General features: G+C 48.3%; 8 protein-coding genes across 8 annotated transcripts; 6 read left to right on the forward strand and 2 right to left on the reverse strand.

The window, feature by feature from the left end:
- Positions 1–1482: 1482 nt before the first annotated feature.
- Positions 1483–3056, forward strand: N7458_003507 (zinc-dependent alcohol dehydrogenase; the record flags this gene model as incomplete). Its single annotated transcript, XM_056906890.1, has 5 exons — positions 1483–1594; positions 1682–1777; positions 1852–2079; positions 2145–2725; positions 2778–3056. 5 exons carry the CDS (start codon positions 1483–1485, stop codon positions 3054–3056), a joined length of 1296 nt encoding a protein of 431 aa, XP_056770997.1.
- Positions 3057–3216: 160 nt separating this feature from the next.
- N7458_003508 (cupin domain-containing protein) lies at positions 3217–3828 on the reverse strand (the record flags this gene model as incomplete). Its single annotated transcript, XM_056906891.1, has 1 exon — positions 3217–3828. One exon carries the CDS (start codon positions 3826–3828, stop codon positions 3217–3219), a length of 612 nt encoding a protein of 203 aa, XP_056770998.1.
- Positions 3829–5887: 2059 nt separating this feature from the next.
- Positions 5888–8042, forward strand: N7458_003509 (uncharacterized protein; the record flags this gene model as incomplete). The annotated part of the gene is made up of 5 exons (XM_056906892.1): positions 5888–6330; positions 6389–6806; positions 6857–7468; positions 7519–7610; positions 7679–8042. 5 exons carry the CDS (start codon positions 5888–5890, stop codon positions 8040–8042), a joined length of 1929 nt encoding a protein of 642 aa, XP_056770999.1.
- Positions 8043–8694: 652 nt separating this feature from the next.
- On the reverse strand, positions 8695–10118 carry N7458_003510 (uncharacterized protein; the record flags this gene model as incomplete). Its single annotated transcript, XM_056906893.1, has 3 exons — positions 8695–9861; positions 9910–9984; positions 10038–10118. 3 exons carry the CDS (start codon positions 10116–10118, stop codon positions 8695–8697), a joined length of 1323 nt encoding a protein of 440 aa, XP_056771000.1.
- Positions 10119–10593: 475 nt separating this feature from the next.
- On the forward strand, positions 10594–12589 carry N7458_003511 (sugar porter family MFS transporter; the record flags this gene model as incomplete). Its single annotated transcript, XM_056906894.1, has 8 exons — positions 10594–10987; positions 11046–11135; positions 11192–11601; positions 11658–11849; positions 11903–11997; positions 12058–12214; positions 12267–12327; positions 12384–12589. The coding sequence occupies 8 exons, from the start codon at positions 10594–10596 to the stop codon at positions 12587–12589; spliced, it is 1605 nt and encodes a 534-aa protein (XP_056771001.1).
- Positions 12590–15597: 3008 nt separating this feature from the next.
- N7458_003512 (C-terminal helicase domain-containing protein) lies at positions 15598–17445 on the forward strand (the record flags this gene model as incomplete). The annotated part of the gene is made up of 5 exons (XM_056906895.1): positions 15598–15618; positions 15671–15714; positions 15794–15843; positions 15888–16617; positions 16686–17445. The coding sequence occupies 5 exons, from the start codon at positions 15598–15600 to the stop codon at positions 17443–17445; spliced, it is 1605 nt and encodes a 534-aa protein (XP_056771002.1).
- A 1823-nt stretch (positions 17446–19268) lies between these two features.
- N7458_003513 (MFS transporter) lies at positions 19269–21021 on the forward strand (the record flags this gene model as incomplete). Its single annotated transcript, XM_056906896.1, has 3 exons — positions 19269–19698; positions 19771–20706; positions 20762–21021. The coding sequence occupies 3 exons, from the start codon at positions 19269–19271 to the stop codon at positions 21019–21021; spliced, it is 1626 nt and encodes a 541-aa protein (XP_056771003.1).
- Positions 21022–21668: 647 nt separating this feature from the next.
- N7458_003514 (putative C6 transcription factor) lies at positions 21669–24286 on the forward strand (the record flags this gene model as incomplete). Its single annotated transcript, XM_056906897.1, has 4 exons — positions 21669–22537; positions 22602–22861; positions 22914–23139; positions 23197–24286. 4 exons carry the CDS (start codon positions 21669–21671, stop codon positions 24284–24286), a joined length of 2445 nt encoding a protein of 814 aa, XP_056771004.1.
- Positions 24287–24383: the final 97 nt, after the last annotated feature.

A 24383-nucleotide genomic window follows, 5' to 3' on the forward strand; every position in this document is an offset into this window, starting at 1 on the left:
ATCAGATTAATTTAACTTAGGTTATGTTACATGGTTTCTTTCATCGTTTTGGTTCAAACTCAGATTTTCATCTGAATCTATTAGATTCTATTTCGAAATTCTGTGTCATGGGATAGTATCCCAGGATTGACCTATTGAATCTTCGAAAAATTTCTAATTTTTACTACTTCCATATAGGTTGACACGGTTGTAAGGTTGGTGTTGAAGGACTGAATATTATCGCAAATGATATTGGAGAAATATATTTCTGCTATTATGTAAGATAGTAAAGTTTTCGGACCAAACCGTACGACCCCATTTGCCTGTAATCCACATTATAATATAGTAATTCTATTTGTTTTAGCTTTCTAACCTAGTATAAAAAGGGCTATAGCAGAATTGATTCAACGAAGCTAGTCTAATGTTTATAACAATTATAAGGAATAGTCCCTCCAGCTGAGAATCAGTCTTGTCTCCAGTTTTTGTTACGCGGCGCCCTCACAAATAACTAAGGAAATGGCCTATAGGGAGTTACAGGTCTTCTACGACTATGAATGTGATATGCTCGACCACATCACCTTGTAGTCCCCCTTTTTTGTGATACGAGATGCATCCAGATGCATATGCCTTGTGTTGATCCTTCAGCTGATGTGTTGTTCTCGTATTTGATTTCAAATCAATGATGGAAGGACCTGACGGGACTTGGAGGATTCTTCTGCGAAACCGTATGATAAATAGAGCACTGCGTGACGGATTCTTGAGGGTTCCTCAAGAATCAGTCTTGTCCTGAATCTGACCCTACTGTTCCCTCTTCAACCACATCTGCTTCTTCTTACCTAGTTGATGGACCCTTGTCAAGTATACTGCCCTTTACAGTTTTGGTCGGTAGATGACAGAAACCGACGGACCAATCATAAGTATTTATTCTAATCTCGCTAGCCGCTGGAGAAATGAAAACAAACTACTTACGACGACATCCAGGACTAAGACAAGAGGGGTTCTTGCGCGTTCTTGCGGGTTATCATTGGGCCATTGCGGGTTATTGCTAGGCTCTCGAGGTCACAGAAAATAACCAAAATTCAACCTCGCCCCACCTTCGAAAATCATCACACTTAGGTATTAAAGTTATCGACAATCAATCATAAGTAGTCCCACCAGAATGGCAGGAGCTTTTTGGTCCTATGGCCCAACCAGTCTAGAACCACGTGAGGGCGAAGCGACTCACATCTTAATAGCCAATGATGTGCATGAGGCCAAGATAGGATTCACAATCTCAACTCGCCCCTCGCTTCATTTGGCCGAGATACGATCATAGTGATGTAAACACGGATAAAGATGATGTCAGGAAACCTCAAGACGTCTCGCTGTCCGGTGAGATATATATATCCCTCCGTTATGCTATTTGTCATGAAAGTGTCCGGCTGAAAACGAATTGATCAAAACGAAGATAAACCATTACATTCGAAAATCAACTCGGCCACTAATTTTCGGTAGATATAAACCATGTCTACTTCGATCACCACAGATGTCAGCAACTATGAGGCTCGGGGACACGGTGACCTAAGCCATACGATGAAAGCCTTGACCTGGCAAGGAAAGAATTCGGTTAAAATCGGTCAGTCATTCTGCCTATCACGACCTTCACTTCACTTTGACAATCTCAAAATAAATTCGATTTTCTTGCTTATACGGTTTGCTATAGTGGAGACAGCTCGCCCGAAGATCATCGATGAAGGTGATGTCATACTTAAGGTGACGGGCAGCACCATTTGTGGGAGTGACTTGCACCTGTTCCACAGTATGTCGGGGCTCTATAACAGTTAATGAAGAGTTAGTGAATCTGCTGATGCGGTATCTGTTACCGATTTGTAGAGGCTATCCCAGATCTTCAGAAAGGTGATATCCTCGGCCACGAGTTCTGCGGTCTTATCGCAAGCGTGGGGCCGGCAGTCAAGAAGGTTAAAGTAGGTGACCGCGTTGTGGCGACCTTCCAAATTGCCTGCGGGGAGTGTTATTATTGCAAGAAGAAGCTGTCCTCGATGTGTGAGCGGTCGAATTCGAACGAGAAGGCCTCTCAGCTGTATGGGCGTCGAACAGCCGGTATGTCGCCTCTTTGAATGGCTATGCTAATGTTAGCGGTGCTATCATACTAAGCCCCGCCTCAGGCATGTTTGGATACTCCCACTTCACGGGGGGCTTTGCCGGTGGGCAAGCGGAATATGTTCGCGTCCCTTTCGGCGACGTGAACCTCCTTCAGCTGCCTGACGATGTCCCCGACGAAAAAGGTCTTTACCTTTCCGATGTGCTGGGAACATCTTGGAACGCCGTTGTTGACACTGGAGTTGAGAAGGGCGACACTGTGGCAATCTGGGGAGCTGGCCCAGTTGGACAAATGGCAGCTGAATTCAGCTTCTTCAATGGTGCTGATAGGGTCATTCTTATTGACGGCGGCCGTGGAAAATGGCGACTAGACTTTGTCAAGAAAATTCTACCCAAGCTCGAGACTATTGAGTATACGAATCTCCCGAAGGGCGAGTCTGTTGCCTCAACTCTGAAGAAAATGTGCGACGGCCGCGGACCTGATGTGGCGATTGAGTGCGCCGCTGGTGAGTATACGAAAGGGTGGGCTCATTACTATGAGAGATTACTGGGCATGGAAACTGACACGTCTGAACTCCTCAACGAGATGATTACCTCTGTTCGTGGGTTCGGGCGTTGTGGTGTCACGGGCGTATATACCGGTTATGTGTGTGATCCATTTCCTATGGCAAAAGAATTCCGCTGACATGACAACGCAGTGCAATCACTTCAACATCGGTTCCTTGATGGAGACCGGGATCCATCTCGCTGGCAATGGACAAGCCCCCGTGCAAAAGTACTGGAATGACCTCTTAAAGCTTATTCAGCACGGGCAGATTCACCCCTTGCATATGGTTACCCACCGGTTCAAGCTCGAGGATCTGGAGACGGTCTATGATTTATTCAATAAGCGTGAACCGTCTATTCAGAAGGTTTTCGTCCAGACAAAGTTTTCCGCACCTCCAGCACCAGGAGCTCCTACGTTAACAGTTCTCTGAGCTTCACTGTGCTGGATAAAAGTTTTTCGAATTTGTGTCTGACATGGGCTTCATATCTGAAATGTCATTTTTCGGCTCTCAAAAATAAAATTGTTGTCACCCTCCAAGCTGGTCAGGTGTCCAGATAAACACGCTCGTACTCTTTGACCTGTTCGCAACACTAAGCCTCATGCAGAGACAGATTCAAGTCCTGACCGACGACCTTTCCACCTTCCAGTCGCACCTGCTCGATAGGCTGAAACACGAAAAAGACACGTAAAACACCAGAATTGTCATTCTTTTCAGTCATATTCCGCCAAGCATGAGCTGTACCTCGTTGAACAAATACATCACCCTTTGACATTAACTTTTTCTCACCAGAATCAAGGACTAATTCTGTAGTGCCATCAATTATGACACCATAGTCGAGGGTCGCTGTTCGGTGCATTGGGACCTCTGAACCTGGAGGCACCTCAATAATTGTGCAGGAGGTGCCGTTCGACGGATTCAAAGGCGATGGGTTCGAAAGCTGGGAGTGGTAGTGCTTAATGTCGAGGTTGGCTTTGGACTCCGGGATTGCAGAAGTTGGAGGGGAAAGCCCTTGTACAGGAAATGTACTTGTGTTATAGGCCAGAGCATAGTCTGACGTCGTGGGTTTACCGGGGGGAACCGGGAAACCAGTAAACGATACCTGCTCCCCAACCGCGTCGCTAAAGATAGCCCGCCCGCTTGCAGCATCATGAGTTGTTATGATCCGACGAAGCGGCTCGGGCTGTTTTCGTCCGACTGACATATTGAGGTCAATGTCAAGAAAGAGAGGGCGGAATACTTAGAGTATAATGCGAATTTTGTAGAGAGACTGAGGAATATTCCAAATACTATCCCAGCAACGCTCGATATTTATTATATTATCAACTCCATGATATGACTCAAATGCTAGATCATCGTAAAATGAATGAGTTAATGATGAATCCATGTTCTCGTCATAGGATGAAGGTGTCATTGTGACTTTCAATTCCCCATTGATCGCTTTACCAAGGTCTGGAGACCCAACGAATGCTTTTCCCCTTATGTAGACATGTTCTTACTGAAAGGACTGACAGTCATTTTGTTATCTTAGGATCATCGTGGCATCATTCGAACTATTTAATTTATGGGCACATCATGGATGAAAGTGAGTATTGCACAGCATTGGGATTGCATGGGAGTTCGTACGTTCAGCAAAGTCGTGGAGACAGCTTTACCGTACTGTGTCACTTGGACATGGGGTGGGCAAAGAAAAGTAACACCTTGCTAGATTCTCGAGGCCCTTCCAGGCTCTGGAGTTTGGCTTTTTTGCATTACTATTAGAATTCTAGTTCCTTGGTTTGCTTATCCGTTACGACACATAGGTTTTGCTGCAGAATGCTCTACGAACGGCGACTATGGTTGTCTCCCGACCAGTACTGTGCATCCAATATTAAGCTACAATGGGTGTACTCCTATTACTCCCGAGGCTTGTACTGCCTGCCCAGGCGGGCCGCCGTAAGCATCGCAGCCCAGGACGCGAACAAATCGCTCAGTTTCTCGAGGGCTTTGACTCTTGAGTACGACTTCACCTACACCCACGTCGACGTCATCCTACTAACATCCTTTGGATGACATCCCCTTTGAGAACCCCGAAACCATGTTGTATCTCTCTTGGATCGGGATGGAACAGCTGTGGTTTGCTGTCCGAGGTTCCTCAAGTGTTGTCCCTGGGGCATGTGAAACTTAAAAGGAGAGAAACTAACATAGCTTAGCTCTATAATTGCGTACGCAGGATGGGGGTGCTACTCGATGATCTCCGATTACGATACCACGACTGGTTGTTAACTGTATCGATCTACCTTCATCTGACTACACCATGTCGACCAAGACCTACAATGTGGACGGTAGCACCACCGAGGTAATAGTGCCAAAGATAACGGGCACCGGTCTGCTTACGAGCATCTTCTCAACAATGCGGAAGCGAAATCCATGTTGGCTGCCGTCTCAGGCATGACAATGGTAACCCTCGTGCACAGACCATCGGATATTAAGGTGGCTGCAACGAGTTACTCCACACCGAGTTTCATGTCAGTGGATCATGCCCTACAAAATATCCCCAAGCAGGTAGCCATTCTTTAGGGTAGTCGGGGAGCCTTTCGTCTTGTTGTGGATCACAGAGCATATAACGAAGTCATGATAGTCGCTGTATTGTCGGTCATTGATGTAGTTCAGATTCACGTTGGTGGTGATAGGAAAAGGTCTTGCCCATAGGCACTGGGCATGTGATACGTGCTGAGTCACATGACCACCATAACTAACTAACTTAGTGGGCATAATAATGACTAATACTGGCGGATCTATAGTATCTCCTTTCTCCGGGTATCCACCACTACTGCTGCTCCGTCAACTAGTTAGTTACCTGACTACGCAGTCCTTCAACTTCTCGGACTCAACTTGCCGCTTCTCTTTTACACTTGATAACGACCTTGAGATAATCAAGTGCAAATGCTTGTAAGGTCCACGAAGGCTTGACGAGCTTCTGTCCTATCCTTCGGTCTTGGATCCCACCGCGATTCTCCTGCTCGGACACGTCATCGGCATCCAGTGGACCTCGGCGTCAAGCGGCATGCGACTTGCCAAAGCTCCACGCCTTGGCACAAAAACCATACTCTAATCCACTTGAAATGATTTGATGAGTGAATGTCGCACATACCGCGAAAGCTTCAGCGCGTCTCCAAGGCCTGTAGGTCCCCCAACCTTCGATTTGATTGATTCCTGGAGTTCTCCCTCTTTCGCTTGACGACCTTAAACCCCGGGGATATGAGGCCAGCATTCGCTGACGTATGCGACCCAATACAGGCGACTTTTGCAACAGACGCGGCATCAAATGTGGCCAAAGCGAGGACCCGCTAGGTCGCTGTAAGAATTGTGCGGACTTCGATGTGCCATGCACCTTTGATCGCCCTGCAAAACGCCGGGGCGTCAAGGCTGGCTCTCGGGCGAGTGGTCGCGATACTGAGTTTGTGAGAGTATCGGGCGATCATGGAATTCCTGCGCCGGTAGCGACTGCAAGTGGTGGAACAGCTTCTGGCTCTTCGACTTCTCGCAGTTCATACCGTCCATCGATCTCCGGCGATCCCTGGTCTACCTTTGCTCATGGCTGGTCAGAAGCTGAGGGTGATAACGATAACGTGGCGCTGCACAATTCTTGGAAAGCGTTTGCTATTGCCTGTGACCGGCAAATAAAAGCTCTAGTCCAGGTTTATTTCGAGATCGTCTATCCAATGTACGATGCATTCCTAATCTTTCTGGCTGACTTCTTTGACTTAATATATCATCTCTAGATTTCCCTTATTTCATATGCCGTCGTTCATAGAGCAGGTCAACAGCAAGGAGTACCTCCGCAATCAAGGGCTCTTTGCATCCACGATGGCTGTTTGCTCTTTGGCCTCCGGTCGTGCGCGTGACGGTGCGTTGTACTCTAATCGGTGGCACCGAGAAGAGCTCATAGATCCGCCCTCCGAGGCTTTTTTTGCAGCTGCTAGGGACTCGATTCCTCGGGACCTTATCGAAGCCAAAGGTATTCACTATATGCGCGCGTGTGCCATACTTGCTATCGCAAGCATCCAAAACGGCCAGATCAAAAATATGCAGAAGTATTCCGGCTTGTATCACACTTTGATTTCGATGGATTGCCTTTATGACGAAAAACTCTGGCCAAAGGACTTGAGTCCGATTGAGACGGAGGAGCGGCGGCGACTTGTACGGAATATGCTCTTCATCTGTTACCGACTTACTGACCACATTTTCAGTTCTGGTCTATCTACACGTTGGATATATATTCGACTATTGTGTGGGGAGGCGTTATTCGATATCGCGAGGCCCATTCCTCGGTGCGCTATCCGACCGAGGTAGATGATGAGTTTATCACAAACCACGGCTATGGTGTGCCGTCTGTATCACCGGAATCGAATCCGCTTTCGGCCAGCAACGTGACCGTCGTCTCCCGCCAGCCTGTTCCCTGGCTGCGTGGTTGGAACTTCACCACAGACCTTTACCGTATTCTTGAGCACGTGGTCGATGGCAATAAACGCCGCTTCTCTTCAGCTAACGGGACGACAGAAGTGTGGTCACTGTTCAATCCGTTATCTATGTCAGAGCTGGCGGTCATGGATCAAGTCCTTACTCTGTACTCCGCACTCCCATCGCAGTTTCGGGAGACGCCGCCCGTTACAGGAGACATGTCTAAGGACTTATTCGGGTTCCAGTCAGCCAACATTCAGGCGACGCTACAACTCCTTCGGATGGTGCTCTTGTCTGCGGAGGAAATTGGGGTGGAGCGAAAATGCGATGTCGCGGGTGAACTACTCAGCGTGTTTTCAAATGTACCCATCGAGTACTTGAAAGCGATCAGCTCCCCTTTGGTATGTGCAGTCTCCATGCCTCTCTGGGTACATGTACTAATTAATCCTAGCTCCATCACCTTGGCGGAATTGGCTACATTCTTGGCTCTGTCATAGAAGGGAATTTGTCTGAAGCATCCTACGCGAGAGTTCGCATATTACTGTACGTTTAGCCCGACTTAGCGGAAGCCATAGGATACCGTGAGTTATAGCTGACATTTTTGCATATAGTCTTGAAATGGCAGATCTCTTACAACGTCTCGAAAAGGGCCTACATCGGGCCTCCGGTGCCGGCGAACGACTGCGGACCCAGGTTGATCGAATAGACGGCTACATGCGTACCTTACTTCTGCTAGATATTTCTGCACCAAGTAACGCGATGCCAGCCGTCAACGGGAACCCCGAAACTGCTATCCCGTCAGCGTATACACGGAGCCCCCCGCGGTCGGAACCACACCTCGTGCTGGGCTGGACCAGATGTTACAGTTTCAGCTGCCACCAGAACTGCTCACAGATTGGCCATGGCCGTTGGATTCTTACAATACCGAGGGATTTTTGCCTTCGGCGTTCGAATAGTTTCATTGTTGGGTGGTGAGGGCGACTGGCATTTAACTAGGCACATCATAAAAGCGCGTGTATTTGATTATTTTCCATGCAATACTTGCTGCTACAAGTACGATTGTACCCTGGGCTTGGCTACAGACGCAGTCCGTCCCAGATCGTTTTCCCCTTTGTCTTTGTAACCTTCAGTGAATCCGGCGGGATCATAGTTCGATTGATCACATCCCAGGAACGAGGTAAGAAACACCCAGAAATTCTGGTACGAACCGCCGGATCCCTGGTCCGGTGGTACTCTTGAATAACTCTTGTGGAACATAAGGAGGAAGGGATTGATATACAAGGCGGGCAGCGTCATGGGGTGCGCCAGGGCCAAGCTCCGCCATCTTCGAGGAAGGCAATATCCCGGAAGGGCTCAGGTTCGACATTGTCTACTGTTCTCAGGTTGCCAACCACGGCTGATGGCAAAAAGAGCCTGCGCAAATTGATTAGGGTAAATAGTGCTTGGAATTATAAATGCCATAAATCTCATTGGGAGGAGTCTACGAGACTTAAAATCATTCCATGCGTCGTGTATTCATCAATATTATATGTAGACCATAAACACTCTAAGTATTATTTATCGAACTCATTCCGTGCAAGGAAACTGCAGTAAATTTAGGTAATTTTAATTCCTAAGAGATCACTATTTACCACTTGTTGTTGAAAACCTTGCCGTCGACATAGTTGACCAGCTCTTTCACCGGGGGGAGATGATCGCGACCAGCACCGAAAAGTATACCTTGGCGCATAACCTTGCGGTAGTTCTTGCCAGGAGACACCTTCCCAAGCACATATTCTTGACTATTCTCGACACGTGTGGGGATAGGAATGGAGCGGCCCACCACGGCCTCCATACCCTGCCAGGCGAAGGTGATAGCCTCCTTGGCGCCAGCGGGAATACCGGCATCATCCAGCATCATAATGCGCGCGCTAGGATAGTGCTTCTGGATAAATGACGTGATGTTAGGGTTATACGCGCCGCCGCCGCACATAAAGATCTCCGCAATCTCGAGGTCTTTCGGGGCATAGCGACGGTAGTGATCCACAATAGCCTGGGCCGTGACACGGGTAATAGTGGCAACGACGTCGTCAGGACTAAGACCCTTAGCCTCAGCCTTAGTGATAAGTTCATGTGCGAGTGTGTCCCGAAAAACCTCGCGGCCCGTAGTTTTAGGCGGATCTAGGGCAAAGTACGGGTGGCGTAAAAAGTCGTCGACGAGCTCCTGGTCAACTATACCACGGGCGCCCATCTCGCCATCTTTGTCATACTCGCGCTCCCCGTTAGTGTAATAGCGCACCGCGGCATCGATAAACACATTGCCTGGGCCGGTATCAAAGTCGTAACATTCGTTCACGCCGCCGTAGTTATCTGGGGGGATAAAGCACACGTTAGCGATACCGCCGATGTTCTGGCAGGCACGCAACTTGGTCGGGTGGTGCAGTAGTAGCGCGTCAAAAAAGGCAATCAGTGGAGCGCCCTGGCGCCCAGCAGCTTGGTCGCTTACGCGGAAGTCTGTCACTGAGGTAATACCAGTGCGTGAGGCCAGGAATGATCCCTCGGCCATCGTCAATGCGCTCCGAGTCTCGCCTGGCTGGGGCATAGAGAGCAGCCAGATCGTCTGGCCGTGGGAGCCTAACACATCAATCGAGTCAATGTCGATATGGTAGTCCTTGCAGAATTGGTACACTGCCGACGCAAACGTCTCGCCCAGGATTACGTTGACTTCTGACAACTCAGACGGCGAGGTTTGGTTGTGCAGGATCATGTTCATCACCCGTTTCTTGATCACCGGCTCTAGCGGGATCTCTCCATACTGCATCCAGCGTCAGTTGTGTTTTGTGAGAATGATGAGAAGATCTACCTTCAGCAGCTCAAAGTGCATCGGCGACTCGGGAGTCTCCTGGCGGAAGCGGCAAAGGGCACAGTCGATGCCATCCTTCACCCACTGTGAGTTTCATCTTCCTATGATAACCGGGCTAGAGCACTCACCATCGACGTCCCGCTGTTCAGACCAAGGACGGTCAGATCCAAGGCATAGCCGGCAGCGCCGTTGACCACGGTCGAGCCCATGATTTTGACCTACACAGGAGCGTCCAATGACTCTAACGAAATTATATGCAGACAGTCGCGAGCGAGGAGTAGGCCCTATTTAACGAAAGCCGAAGTCACCATCGCTGGCCGAATTGTGATCGTATACCCCCGCGATATATATCCGATCTCTAATTAGCCTTAACGGCAAAAATGCTAAATGGTTGTTGCATCTGCTACATGTAAAACGGCAAAACGCTTATTAACCCTATCGTCATTGCCACCTGCCACCCGAGTACGGAATATCGTATGGAGAAACAAGCTCAAACTTTAGCATATGCTGCTAAACGGCTACGCGTCTAAATGAGAGCCAAATATTCTTCCCCCACTTCTCCGTGAAAAGCTCCATCCCGATCGACCGGAGATAGCCCTAGGGATGGATGTTCCACCTTATAAGGATTCGTGAGCCCCCGATGATTCCAATGTATGAACTAGGATAGAGTAATAACGGACAAAGATGGGCTATACGACGCTCTGGAGGCGGCTCTCACCGCGGCAGCTGAATGTCACTATCCAATTTTTCTCGCTCATCTCCATCTTCTTCGAAGGCTATGATCAGGGCGTCATGGGCGGCGTCAATGCCTCGCCCAAGTACGTGACTGAGGTCGGCATTGGGAAGCCGGATGGCACCGTGATAAATACCACGCACCAGGGCGGAATTGTTAGCGTCTACTACTTGGGTGCTATCCTCGGCTGCTTTGCTGGAGGGTGGATGGCTGACCGAGTTGGTCGAATCAATGGCCTGTTAATGGGCGCCTTATTTGCCTTGGTCGGCGGCGCATTACAGTCCGCAGCTCAGAATTCGGACTTCATGATTTGTGCTCGAGTGATAACAGGCATTGGTACCGGAGGTGGGTTCTTTATATGGTAGCCGATTGTTCAAACTTGTTCTAACTTATGATGATGCAGCCTTAACCGGCATCACCCCTGTCCTAGTGTCGGAAACCTCTTCTGCGGATCACCGTGGTGGGTTTCTGGGTTACGTATTCATTGCGAACTGTAGCAGACCCCTGAAGCTTTTCTTTTTGAGTGTCTTGCTAACTAGTATCTTCTAGATCTCGGGATATCAGTCGCATATTGGATATCGTTCGGTCTCGCATTCATCAATAATGGGTACTCGGACGTGCGATGGCGGTTCTTACTCGCCTTCCAATGTTTCCCAGCTCTGATTCTCGTCTGCTGCATCAAGATGCTGCCAGATAGTCCCCGGTATCTCGCTTCCGTTGGTCGGAAAGAAGAGGCACGTGAGCTATTAGAGCGCATTCGTAAGCACAGGGCTAGCCCAGAGGAGATTGATCGGGAATACTTGGAGATTGTTACTTTGGCAGAGGAAAGCCAGCTTAGCTCTCCAGTCCAATTTGCAAAAATCTTGCTCGGGAAGGGTGGAAAGCGTCATCCGAACTTAGGCAGGCGAGCTTGGCTGTGTGTCTGGCTCCAGATCATGGCCTCCTGGACAGGCATTACGGTAGGAGCATCCCGTTAGCATTCCTTTATAACTATTTCTAACTTGGCCGAATATAGGCTGTCACGGCGTATTCTCCAGTTCTCCTGCACCAGGCCGGATACAGCACCATCAACCAGAACGGTCTAGCCGGAGGGATCAACACGGTTGGCATCATCGGTACTATAATAAGCGCTCAGATTGTCGACCGCTTAGGTCGCCGTGTCTGTCTTATAGGGGGTTCAGCAATGCTATTTGCTGTAAACCTAATTGTACGTCTCTTCTCCTACGGCGATTACGATGTGTATCTCTAACTATATGCCAGGCTGGAGCCGTCTACGAGGGTTCATTACGTAATCCCAGCAAGGCTGCTCAATATGCTCCAGGGGCTATTACCATGTTGTTTATGTTTAATATTGCGTAAGTCGACCACGTTCGACTTCAGTTGTCCTTCTATACTAACCTGATACCTTCTCTCAGTTACGCTGCAACCTGGGGTACTGTCGCATTCCTGGTGCCTACGGAGATATTCCCTAGCGAGTTGCGAGCCCAGGGTAATGGGTTCGGTATTACTGGGTGGGCTATCGGTGTGGGAATGACCACTCTGGTCAATCCTATTATGTTCAAGACCATGACGGTAAGCTTCACAAGTGATCCTGTTGTAGATGAAGCTGACCGCTATTACACAGAGCCGCACGTACTTCCTCTTCGCCGGTCTCAATTTGATTTGGATCCCCATCATTTATCTCTGTACGTTCTTGCTGCGACTGTGGTTATTAATAGACCAGAACTAATCCTCCTCCTAGTCTACCCCGAAACCCGTAACCGCTCCCTGGAATCTATCGAAGCACTATTTTCCACCCCGAGTCCCTTCTACTGGAAGATGGAGCAGGCGTATAAACTGCATGGTAATGTCTTGGTGGAACACGGAGTCAGCAAGAATGATGGCCTTGATGCAGGCCAGAATGAGTCGACATCGTACGAAAAACCAGAGGCGCAGATGATCGCCTAAAGCTTTGGATTTCTTGTACGATTTTGGGATTGAATGTGATTGTTTCAGCAGTCACTTTCACGTGGGTCAGATCTTACTAGGCTAAAATCCAGCAATAAGAGACCCCAATGTGACATGTTCGTTCAGACTTTTCTCGTGTAGCTGTGCTAAGATGTCGCAGCCCAGGGTATAGTGGATATTTGGGCTCAACTAATAAAATCATCAAAACGTCTGAATTACTATATACCCCGTATCAGGAAGTTTATTTAACTAACGTAATTCACAAAGCAAGTGGCCCACCCTACCCGAAAACGCGTCTCTGCCCATACCGTTCTGATTCAACTTGTGAAGGGCTGAAGCAGAATTGATTCAATTGTGCTAGTCCAACATGCAGTTTACGACAATCTTGAAGAAAGGAAATGGAAAGGGAAGGGAATCAGTCCCATCTCTTAAGTACATCAGTCTCGTCTCTGGCTGCTCTGTAGGTTCCACCTGGGCAGAGGACTCCAGCCAGACAGAGGATTCCAGCGGGAGACAGGACCACTGTACAGTGGGGCGTCCAACCTGTGACCTGTCGGTCCTTGAAGCATTCGCGCTTAGCTAGACTCGCAAACTTGTAGCGCATAGAGGAGAAAGACAATGCTTTATATTGCTGGGGTCCTTCACGAGTTACCATCCTAGAAAAAGGAAAATCCTTCGTATTCTCGTTCCATTCAAGGGTATATGATTCTCTCCCCTTCGGAGGTCTCACGGCGAGAACGTCGGTCACCGTACTGAGCCCCTTGAAAGCACCGTCAGCATCGCTATACACTATCACCCAAAAAACAAAGCTCATTCCGAGCATTGGATGTTCTCTGAGCCAGTTCTTTGGTCTTTTATCCTTCGAATCAGCATTTAAACTTCTTTGTGGCTTATCTACAGACTCACAAGTCTTTATCGTTACGATTACGCTATCCTTTCAAGAACTCAGGACTAATCGTCACCCAGCGTTTTAATTGACTATTAGTGCTCCGTTTTATATTGAAAGAAAGATACTGTCGATCTCTAATTAGCTTAACCGGTTACTAGGACGGGAAGGTAGGGAGATTTAGGATAAAACCAACTATATAATATAGATATTCGTTAGAATAACGATAAGCGCTAGACTCCACTATAGCACCTACCCTAGCACCCTAGCTAGCAAATAGTGCAAAAGCGCTCCCTATTTATATATATACTCTCTCGTGCTTATAATCGTGCTAATCATCGCCGAAAAGGCCGCGCAGAAGGTAGTCGATATACTTTGCTATGACTATAAAGCGCTCTCGTGGCTTCGTCGGTAGTTGATATTTAACTATCAGATCCTGCCTAATATACTTCAACTTATTAGAAGAAATAATACCGAGGAGATCTAGGTAGACTTATATTCAGAACATTATCCTCACGTGCTTTAGCAGAGATCGATAAGTCTCTCGCTCCCATCTCGAAGTAAAGTTAATAAAATTCTAATATACAGTCTTCTACGAGGGTAAATTTTTCTTGTTGCAATATAGTCTTCAGCAAGAGATTTCAGAAGCTATAGGGTAGGATTAGGTTTATTTTTAGAAAAATTAGTGTTGGATTTTAGGTAGTGATCATAAAATCCGATTGCACACAAAAGGATATGTGTGTCATAAGCAGGTGAAGAAAGACTATCATGAGAGAAATAGAGGTCGGCTAATTAGACCAAAAGAAGAGTATGATCAGGTATGCCAAAGAAATCTACTCATGAATCAAAAGAGATGTCAAACTTATTCAATTTAGCTAGGAAAGCAAACAGAATTTATAACACGAGGTACATAGTAAATATCACATGAAGAAATCAAGAATATCCGAGGTTATCTTGGAGTGTTGAGTAGTCTCCGGCCAATATAGGCAGTTCAATGCGAGATCGTTGAGGATCAATATAAATCAATGTAGTGGTCATGAAGGTGATCTTCCGGGGAAAAGATGGTGGCGGCTTAGTCATCTGCGGGAAGACCCCACATAAGTTGACAATTAGCATCAGTCGCTTCTTACGGGAAAGTCTCCATCTACTAAAATAAGTGTCCCAACCTATACCTGTCAATAGCATCACTTACAATACCCAATTTATTGCTATATCCTCATATTTTTTCAGAGTAGCCGGAGCGAGCTGTTTAAGGCATAGAGTTATCTTCGTGTTCCCACTTATTCTGATATTTACGGGTGAAGCCACGTGACGCAGCACGTGCAATTCTTTCAAGTTTCTTTTAGATGTCCTTCGGGAGCATCTTCATCGAATGGCTGAGCGTTAAGAAAAATAAGAATCGTAGATCATATATGCGCCCTGGGGCTCATATTTATGGCTTAGAGTCAAGTGAAAGTAGGAGAGTGGGTGCTCCGGGTGATCTGGGTGAGAATCCTCGCCCTGTTCTCACCTCTATCACCCACACTCACCCTAAGATCAAATCCGACGCCATTTTAGAGCTTAGGGCGCATTGAGAATTGGCCCCGTACTATAATGGGCTTAAGTACGGCTGAGCGGACAGGAAGCCCTGTTCTCCACACCCTATGGTCGTATGTATTGAGATAGGCCTTAAAACAGTATATATGGGTTAAGCTTAGTATACTCGATTTTTGAATTAGCCTATACCCATATCACATACTAGATAAATAGGAATTTAGATGTATTGCGAATGCAGTTGTCCATTATTTGATAAACGGTTACCATGGTTGTCTCTAAAGTCTTTCTTCTTTCTCGATATTTCCCTTAAACACTATTGATACTTATTTTCAAACTTTCCCCCTCAAGATTGTTCCCTGTTCCTCGATTGTTGCTTGCAAAGCCTTGAACTCTTTCGGGACTCTATTTCGCAAGTAGATTAATATGGGTCGGGCCGAGCCGCGCTAGTACTCACCTCTATTGGCCGAGCGCGTCTCCTCTAAGCCACTTCCCCCCACCTGCTTCATCCCGAGGAAGCCCTATTTTTTCATTTCTCCAAGACCGTGAGTGTAGTACCTACATCTCCTGCTTTCATTTTCGCCTACGCATGATCTTATCTTATCCGTCGGTGTGAGAGATAATTCTCTACTTACATAACTAACATATGAGATAAAACACAGATCCTTGAATCTCAAACACCTTTTATCCTGAATCCTATCCGAGAGTAAGTATCCAATATTCCTTTAGTCACTTTAATGACTATTGCCACACTATATCCTCAGTCATATAGCTAATATATCCAGGAAACCCTTACCTATAATGGCTTTTTCTAACAAGGACGACGATCTATTCAGTAAGACGATCAAGTATACCTATACAGAGATCAGTAAGATACAGGACTGGCGAAGGTTGCGGACGATGGCGACAATGATGAGAATGGTGAGATGGATATTTCTTCACTGGCACACCCAGAGGGTGTCCAAGCCTGTCAGGCACTGCAGGAGTTGTATTCTACGTGGGCCCAGGTTTGTGTTCTCCCGCGTCAATTTGACGCGGTCCCTTATGAGCTTCTAGACCCCAAGATGCTAGTTCGGCTCGGAAAAAAGAACATCAGCACCATTGTCGGCAGCTATAACTGTTTTCCATTTTTGTTCCGTGCGTCAATTATGATGAGGTCGATGGGGGACGTGATAGAAGGGCTTGATGGGCAGGACATCATCATCGGCGCCGAGATTCCTCCTCTCCGAGTGATGACCGTGGAGGTTCGCTACAATGCTCGGGATCAAGAAGCCCATGACCAGGTTTATGAATCTCGGGTGCGACTCCTCCACAGGAGTAATTCGGACGATGATGATGATTCGGCGCACATAAATCGAGGCGCAGATCATGGTCGCCAGCATATGGGTATACTTCGCGAGCTTTGCTTGCTCGGGTTTAGCCCTAGACTGCATGACTTCCTTCGTATCCTAGGATCTGAAAAGACCCTTAGTGACAGGATTGCGGAGTATGTGGCCGCTGCGGACCATGGGTTTACGGCTTTTTGGCTAGCTACATGTCGGGATGACGCTATGGCTCGCCCTAGCGACGCAATCGCTCAGGTTCACTACCTGGTTGCAAAATGCCCACGGTTAAAAAAATGCTCCGAATTATAAATAAGGAGGGCGCATTTAAGGAACCTGACCAAGGCGGGACTAGGCCTCGGTTCATAATCATTTCCCATTGGCCGATCGTCTGTTGGATGGTCGAGATGGTGCTCCGCAGAGTTGGACTTCACTCAGTAGCCATTACTGCCGCAAAGAGCCCTGTGGAATGGGCGGCAGCTGCTACAGAGTTTAACGACCCAAGCTCTAGATGTCAAGTCCTAAACACTACTTACAGCTGTGGCGGGACAGGGCTGAACCTACACGACCGCTGTAATATCGTCATCCTCATAGAACCCGCCTTCAACTTCAACTCGGAGACTCATGCAATCGGCAGAGTCCACCGTCTTGGCCAGACCCAGCCTCAAAAGGCATACCGGTTGTTTCAGGACCACACTATCAACCGATACATTGTGGGCCGAAACATTTCCAAGATGCTTCCTCAGCTTGCTGCCCAATACCAGGGGGCGTGGACCGAGGGGCTCGATCAAGCGGTGGCGGATCAGATGGTGGATGAGGATGATGAGATGCGAGCACAGATTCTGATGGGAATTTGCGAAGACCACCTTCATGATCTCATGGGAGTCACAACAGACTTCCCATATCATGTGGACCTTTCGGGAAAGGGAGAGCTGGGGATTTCAAAGGTTGCCAACGGGGGTGTCTCCAACAGAAAGGGCTTCATGGACAGGGGCAAAGACCACCCCACTATTGACACGCCGGAGAGGCCACCTTCTCGCTCTAGGTGCACAGAAAAGGGCAAGTGTCGCTCGCACAGAGCAGAGTCAGGCGCCGAAGAGTCGTCTTGGCCTTAGAAGCGGCGAAAGATTGGTAGCAAGTAAGTCCACGTTCAGATCAGTAACAGATGGAGAGTTCAATCCCAGGCTAGTAGCGAACTTTAATTTCTGGTTGACTCGATTTGGCTGACGGGTTACCATTAGCTCACATGATCATCCTGATGTACCAGTGTTGGATGCTCCAGGGGCAGAGGGAGAGAATTCAGATGAAGGCTATTTCGAGGTTCTCACCAGTATCTTTATTCGACGAGTGCGAGGTGGATGCCAAATCTCATAATGAGGACAACTTGGAAGGTATGTTCGGAGGCGAGGATAACCCTTAGCCGTAAATTGCTAATGACGAGTTACAGGATGATCTCCAAAATCATACCTGGGCTATCAAGAAAGGATGTTCGATCAAAAAGAGCTTTTAAAAAAAAGTGTACCAAAGTAATTCGAATTGGACTTGTACTCTAGTCTCAGAATTTAGACATCTAAACTACTACTATCGTATCATGCAGGTAGATGAAAGCACTGCAGTCCGAGTACAATTTATGGCCGACCTCGTCCGTCTTAATTTTAGCATCTTCAGGTACAGACTGATAACATCCAAAACATATCATTATGGATTTTTCTCGGGTAAAAGTGAATTTGCTTCAATTCCGAGGCTTATTCCGTACATTTCTGCGCGCCGAGTGGTCGTCTAGAACCTCATCGTATTATTCTCTTATCCCCCGTCTTGGCTAAAATTTCCCAATAGAGTAATTAAAAATTTGCCAGTCCTAAAGCGGCAGTATGCTCCGACCGGCCCATAAGGCACACGCAGATTCTATGTTGAATAACACTTGACGACGAAATTTCCATAGGGCTAGTAGAAAGGAAAACTGCGGCGTAGGTCAAACTTTACCTGATTCAAGCATCCGAAGAGTCCTGAATCATGCGCCGGGCTCACCATGTGGCTCGCCCCCGTCCGCAAGCCCCTGAAGCAAATCCGGCTATTGGCAATGTACTGTACACTTCGTCACCAAAATTCATAATGCATTCTAGAGTACCAGATGGTCAAAGCAGCCTGCGCGTATCAGATGGAATCTATTTTGAAGATTTGCTTTGGAAACATGGACCTTATCTCAAAGGTGTATAGCTAGTCCACAGCTGGCACCGGTCACATCGTACTTTGAGACTTGGCCGAATCACTCTGTAGATACAAATCGATTCCTCTCATCACGAAAGTAACCAAGCCTTCAATTACTGACGGGGAGCGATGCCATCATCTGAGAAAAATGCGCCTTTCGATGCCGAATTGATCTATAAACTTCAGGTCACGTGCAAACTCGTCGGTCATGCCCAAGCTTTAGGTAGCAGTAAACTGAAGTACAGATGATTGAGAATTATTCATTTCTAACTATGCAATCAGGAGCTATACAGGCTAGATTCTTGGGATTTCCAGATCCATCCTGAAACCACAAACTCTTCAAGATTGCTCTCCAAGCTTGAGCCAAGATAACAGGATGTCAGACTTGTGGGTCCAGCTCCTTGCGTAGCATATTCCCTGTTTGGGCTAGCGCCACAGCTCCCGTTCAGGCAATTCAGCATCGAGTGGGGCCAAGCGCCCCGGAATCGAATCCGCGAGGACTATAGACTTTCCCCTGTAACACCATGCCGCATATGCCCTTCCCGGACGAACCAAATTTTCAGAATCGGGTGGCTGAGAAGATGGGAATGTGGTATAAGAACGTGGTATATCTCCCTCGGGGAGGAGTCTTCCTCAGTCAAGAGTCACCATACCTTCGATCATCCATCCTGTTGGGCCACACCAGCAGAGTATCCCCTATATACTAACAGGATCGATACGACGCAACAATATGGAGACCCCCTACTCAACACAGACCAACACCGCTGCCACCAGTCGAACAGTATCTGTTGGGTCTGGTCTTGGGCAAACCGATTATCTCGACCTCCCCGTCCGTGAGCTGCACGATGGCGCCGACCTTCGCGAATACACAACCGAGACTCGAGCTGGTGAAATCATCAAGCCAGTTAAGTCAAATGTCACCGGTCAATTGGAAGATTGGAAACTGGTCACTTTCACCATCGATGACCCCGAGAACCCAAAGAACTGGTCGAAGGCGTACAAATGGTACTGCACCATGGTCGTCGCTTTCACCTGTTTCGTCGTTGCATTCTGCAGCAGTGTTATCACTGCCAACCTGGAAGGACCAATGAAAGACTTTGGCGTGGCTCGAGAAGTTAGTCTTCTCACGATTACTGTGTTTGTTATTGGATTTGGTGTCGGTATGTCACTCTGAGAGCACGTTGAGATCATTGCCACGTTGAGATCATTGCCACGTTACTAACTCTAGACAGGACCTATGGTTTTTGCTCCACTATCTGAAATGGTTGGACGACGACCGGTCTATGCCGTTACGTTACTCCTAGCCGTCATCTTTGTCATCCCATGCGCTGTTTCCAAAAACATCGGAACTTTGATCGTCTGCCGCCTTATCGATGGTATTGCATTCAGTGCCCCGATGACCCTGGTCGGAGGCACACTGGCAGACCTTTGGAAGAATGAAGAGCGTGGTGTTCCAATGGCTGCCTTTAGTGCCGCTCCCTTTATTGGTCCTGCAATTGGTCCTTTGGCCGGTGGTTTCCTCGGCGACAACTGCGGCTGGCGCTGGCTTTACTGGCTGCAGCTGATTCTGTCCTTTGTTGCCTGGGTATTGATCACATTCACCGTTCCCGAGACCTACGCACCAATCTTGCTGAAGAGAAGAGCTGCGAAACTGCGCAAGTCTCAGAACGACCCTAAGTACACTACCGAAACCGAGCTTGATCCTCGTCCTCTAGGTCAGAAACTTCGCATCTTTCTCTTCCGACCTTTCCAGCTCCTCTTCTTGGAGCCCATCGTCTTGTTCATCTCCCTTTACATGTCGGTGCTGTACGGTCTGCTCTACATGTTCTTCGTTGCCTATCCCATCGTGTACCAGGCCGGTAAGGGCTGGAGCGCCTCAATGACTGGTCTCATGTTCATTCCTCTGGCTATCGGTGTGCTCATGAGCGCTGCTTGTGCCCCTTTCGTCAACAAGCACTACCTCAAGGTTTCCGCGCAATGCGGTGGAAAGCCTCCAGCTGAAAAGCGTCTGATTCCCATGATGTGGTCTTGCTGGCTCATTCCTGTTGGCCTTTTCATTTTCGCCTGGACCTCGTACCCTACGATCCACTGGTTCGGTCCCGCAATCGGCGGATGGCCTGTCGGATTTGGCTTTATCTTCTTGTACAATTCCGCGAACAATTACCTTGGTAAGCAAAATATCTCCTGAATTGAACTGAACCCGACCACTGACTTTGAAATCAGTTGATACATATCAGCACCAAGCTGCTTCTGCCCTGGCAGCAAAGACCTTCCTCCGCTCAATGTGGGGTGCCTCTACGGTCTTGTTCACTGAGCAGATGTATAACCGCCTCGGCTACCAGTGGGCCAGCTCTCTTCTCGCCTTTATTGCTTTGGCTTGCTGTGCTATCCCTTACGCGTTCTACTTTAAGGGCGCGTCCATTCGTCGTTTCTCCCGATTCGCTTTCAGCGATGACGAGGAGCAGCAAGGCGTGAAGGCTTAATTGAACGATAAGCCTGATCACACAAGTTATAATTTGGGAAGTGGTGGATGATACTAAGACTAATGATGCACCCGAGGCTCTCCTATTTTGGCAACACTTGCCAGTCGTCCTTTCTTCACCCTCATAATTGTTTGGAAGGGGGGAACAGCGTGTTGGAACTGGCATCTACGGCGTTGATGGTTTTTCCTTGAGATGGACATGCATTTACAAACATAGACCTAGATTCGCATAAAGTACAGATAGTGACTAAAACATAATTTTCTTTCCTATTTCAGCTTCGTTACCAGGGATAGAACCTTCCAACGGCTCAAATAATCGGTGACGTCGAATACACATTCTGCATTTGGTCACCCCACGTCACGTGCATCGGCAGATAAGGAACCGTGGGCGATGATGCCCTGCAGCTTTCATCTCCAAAGTCGACTGCAATTCCTTGCCCACAATGCGATCATAAACAGATGTATGGAATGATCCATATACCAGTATTAACTCTCTTTGGCACAGATCAGCCTTTAACTTCACTCCATACGTGTTGAACCTCCTGTCTCGCCCTGAGCCATCCACGGTCGCAACTGACGCCGACATCGACGGGCGCACGATAATCTCGAAAAAGTTATACCGATTATAGGAGGAATAACAGGAAAACAATGACATCGCCATATCTACAATCGAATTCATTCTCGCCGTCGGATATGGCCGCCGCATCTGCAGCCTCAAACAGGTCTGTTTCCGACTTGCCGCAAGCTCAGGTGGATGCTATCATCCGCACGAAGCGCAAGGCGCGCGAGCCCAAAGCATGCTACCCCTGTCATGCGCGGAAAGTAAAATGCGATCGGAATCTTCCTTGCGATGGATGTGTCAAACGCGACCATGCGGACCTGTGCTCCTACGAACGTCCCTCGAAGAAGCGCTCGCAAGCCTTCCATGAAAGCCCTATCGGTGGCGCTTCAGCCGGGTCCTCGGCAGAGCAGCATGCCTCGTATGGGTATGACGATAGTGAGGTGCAGATGAAGCCCGACCCTATTCAGCACCTTCCGACTCGAATTAACGGTACTCAAACGGGTGGACGCGTGTCAATTGCTAGGGAGGAATGGGATAATGTCCGCAACCGACTACGAGAAATGGAGTCTACCATCTCCTCACTACGCGTGGGCCTTGAACGCGCTGAGGAAGCGCCCTCCGTGGCAACGGATGGCGGGACCGGGAGCGTACAGAGCGGAGATGCAAATTCTCGGGCTAAGGGTGCGTCGCCGGAACGCGAGGGCATTCATACCACCAACACCCTGGGCAAAGGCACCGTCCACTTGGGATCGCGCTCGGTCCTGGCTTATATCCTGAACAACAAGTCGGGGTCCGACCAGCTACAAACACTATTGGAGGACGGAATACTGCCTAAGCTTGGACTTGACAACGAGTCGGCGACTTACCCATTTGTGGATTTATGGTCGTCGGATATGTCAACCTTCGACATTAGCGCCGTCTGTAGCGCGCTTCCAAGTGATCAACAATGTAGAGAGTAAGTTGATATTCCCTCTGGACGTTATTCGGAATTGTGCACCTAACTGCAGTCCCTGATATAGGTTTTTCTACTACTACAAAGATATTGCCGGCGCAATTTATCCTGTTCTTGAAGACGTTCAGCAATTCCAAAACACCCTTGAGCTTCTTATGCAGAACAGAACAGCTTCAGGCGGGGTCTATCGAGAGGATGTCGATGAAGCACAGAGTCCTTTCGGCGTGAGCATCGCATACCTGGGCCTATTATTCGCTGTCCTTGCTTCCGGTTGCCAGTCGTCCGACCTTGGAAGCAAAGAGAGAGAACTAACATCTCAAGTCTATGGTATGTTGGATAGATATTCATTCGTATTGCCATTGACTGACGCTTCGTATAGTGTGCTGCTCTTACCAATGTCTTCGCATGACCAATTTCTTGTCTCAGCCCACCATTGAAGCAATTCAGACCCTCCTGGTCATTGGAAATGTATTGTCGTACAACATGAATCCAGGAATTTCTTACGTGCTGCTAGGCATGACACTTCGCATGGGCTTGGCCCTTGGCTTGCATGTTGAGTCGAGTAGGTTCTCGTCGCTCGAGCGGTATCGCCGCCGACATGTTTGGTAAGACTTGGCAATGATCCCTACCTTCCAGTTAACTGTATCTAACTATATTGATAGGTGGTCCATGGCATGGCAAGACAGTCACTTTTCTCTCTCTTATGACCGCCCCTCTACAACCGCAGTCAGTCAGCCTGATATAGCATATCGCGAGGGCTCCAAACCGGGTGATCTGTCTTACTTTGAGACTTTATGCCGAGTGATTTCTTTGGCCTTGGAAGTTGTTCGTATTCGGATGCTTAGTCCGCATACCCAGATAAGCTTTGAAAACATCCAGAGCTACAAGGAACGAATCCAGAAGATCATGATTGAAGCAAAACCGCATTTGCGAGATGCACAGTGGTGTACGACTTCACCCGAGCATCTAGAACGAGTCGTTCTGAAACTACACTCATCATATTTCTCATCTGAGCTTTGTCGACCATCGCTGAAACCGACCGTCGATGCCAACGACGCGGATACTGCTAGTATGCGGCGGGACTGCATTACAAATTTGATGACGACCGTGGAGGCCTATATCGAAATGTATAACATCAGCTCCCATGCAGCCCGATCTTGGATTGCGCTCCAGCGAGCAATCAGCTCCGCATTCCTCCTTGCTGTTATTGAAGAGGCCAAGCAAGAGCCAAAAGTCTGGAGCCTCCTACACCATCTAGAGTCCATCATAGCCCAGCGTGCCAGCAACGAACGTGCCTACGATACCGCTGATGTTGCTGGTACAGGGAGCAGCATCACCTCGCCAGCCCAGGGCGTCCCCACCTACGACCCCATCACCGGTGTGACTAACCCTCCGGGTTCCGTTCAGCCAATTCTGGATCCCACTTCACCCGCTGCAATCAATCCCGACAATCAAACCCAATGGGCCAAGTCGTTAGCCAAAACGCATCGCGCTTTGCAAAAGCTTCTTACGGCCTTTGGAAACCAGCAAGCTCGCGGCGGGACTGGACGTAGCCCCGCATTCCCTCAATCAAATCTTAACGCGACTGCTGCCTCAATGGGTAGCTTCGCGCCTCCTGTGTCGGCAAGCATGACCCCCAGTATGGGATCTCTTCCGCCCCCGACCCCAGAAAGCTCTGGCAGTGGCGAATGGACAATTCCCAACATCTTGGACCGCGCCTCAGAGTATATTCATCCACCGCTCTGGAGCTAAATTGACAATGGACCTGGGCTTCCAAATTTGACATTTTTCCTCATTTCAGCGTGGTCTGGTGCATTTCCTGGCGTTTATTCGTTTTGACCAGTACTAG

This window comes from Penicillium daleae (assembly GCF_028827525.1).
Source record: "Penicillium daleae strain IBT 16125 chromosome Unknown utg000002l_segment0_segment0, whole genome shotgun sequence".
In the NCBI taxonomy this organism is placed as follows: domain Eukaryota; kingdom Fungi; phylum Ascomycota; class Eurotiomycetes; order Eurotiales; family Aspergillaceae; genus Penicillium; species Penicillium daleae.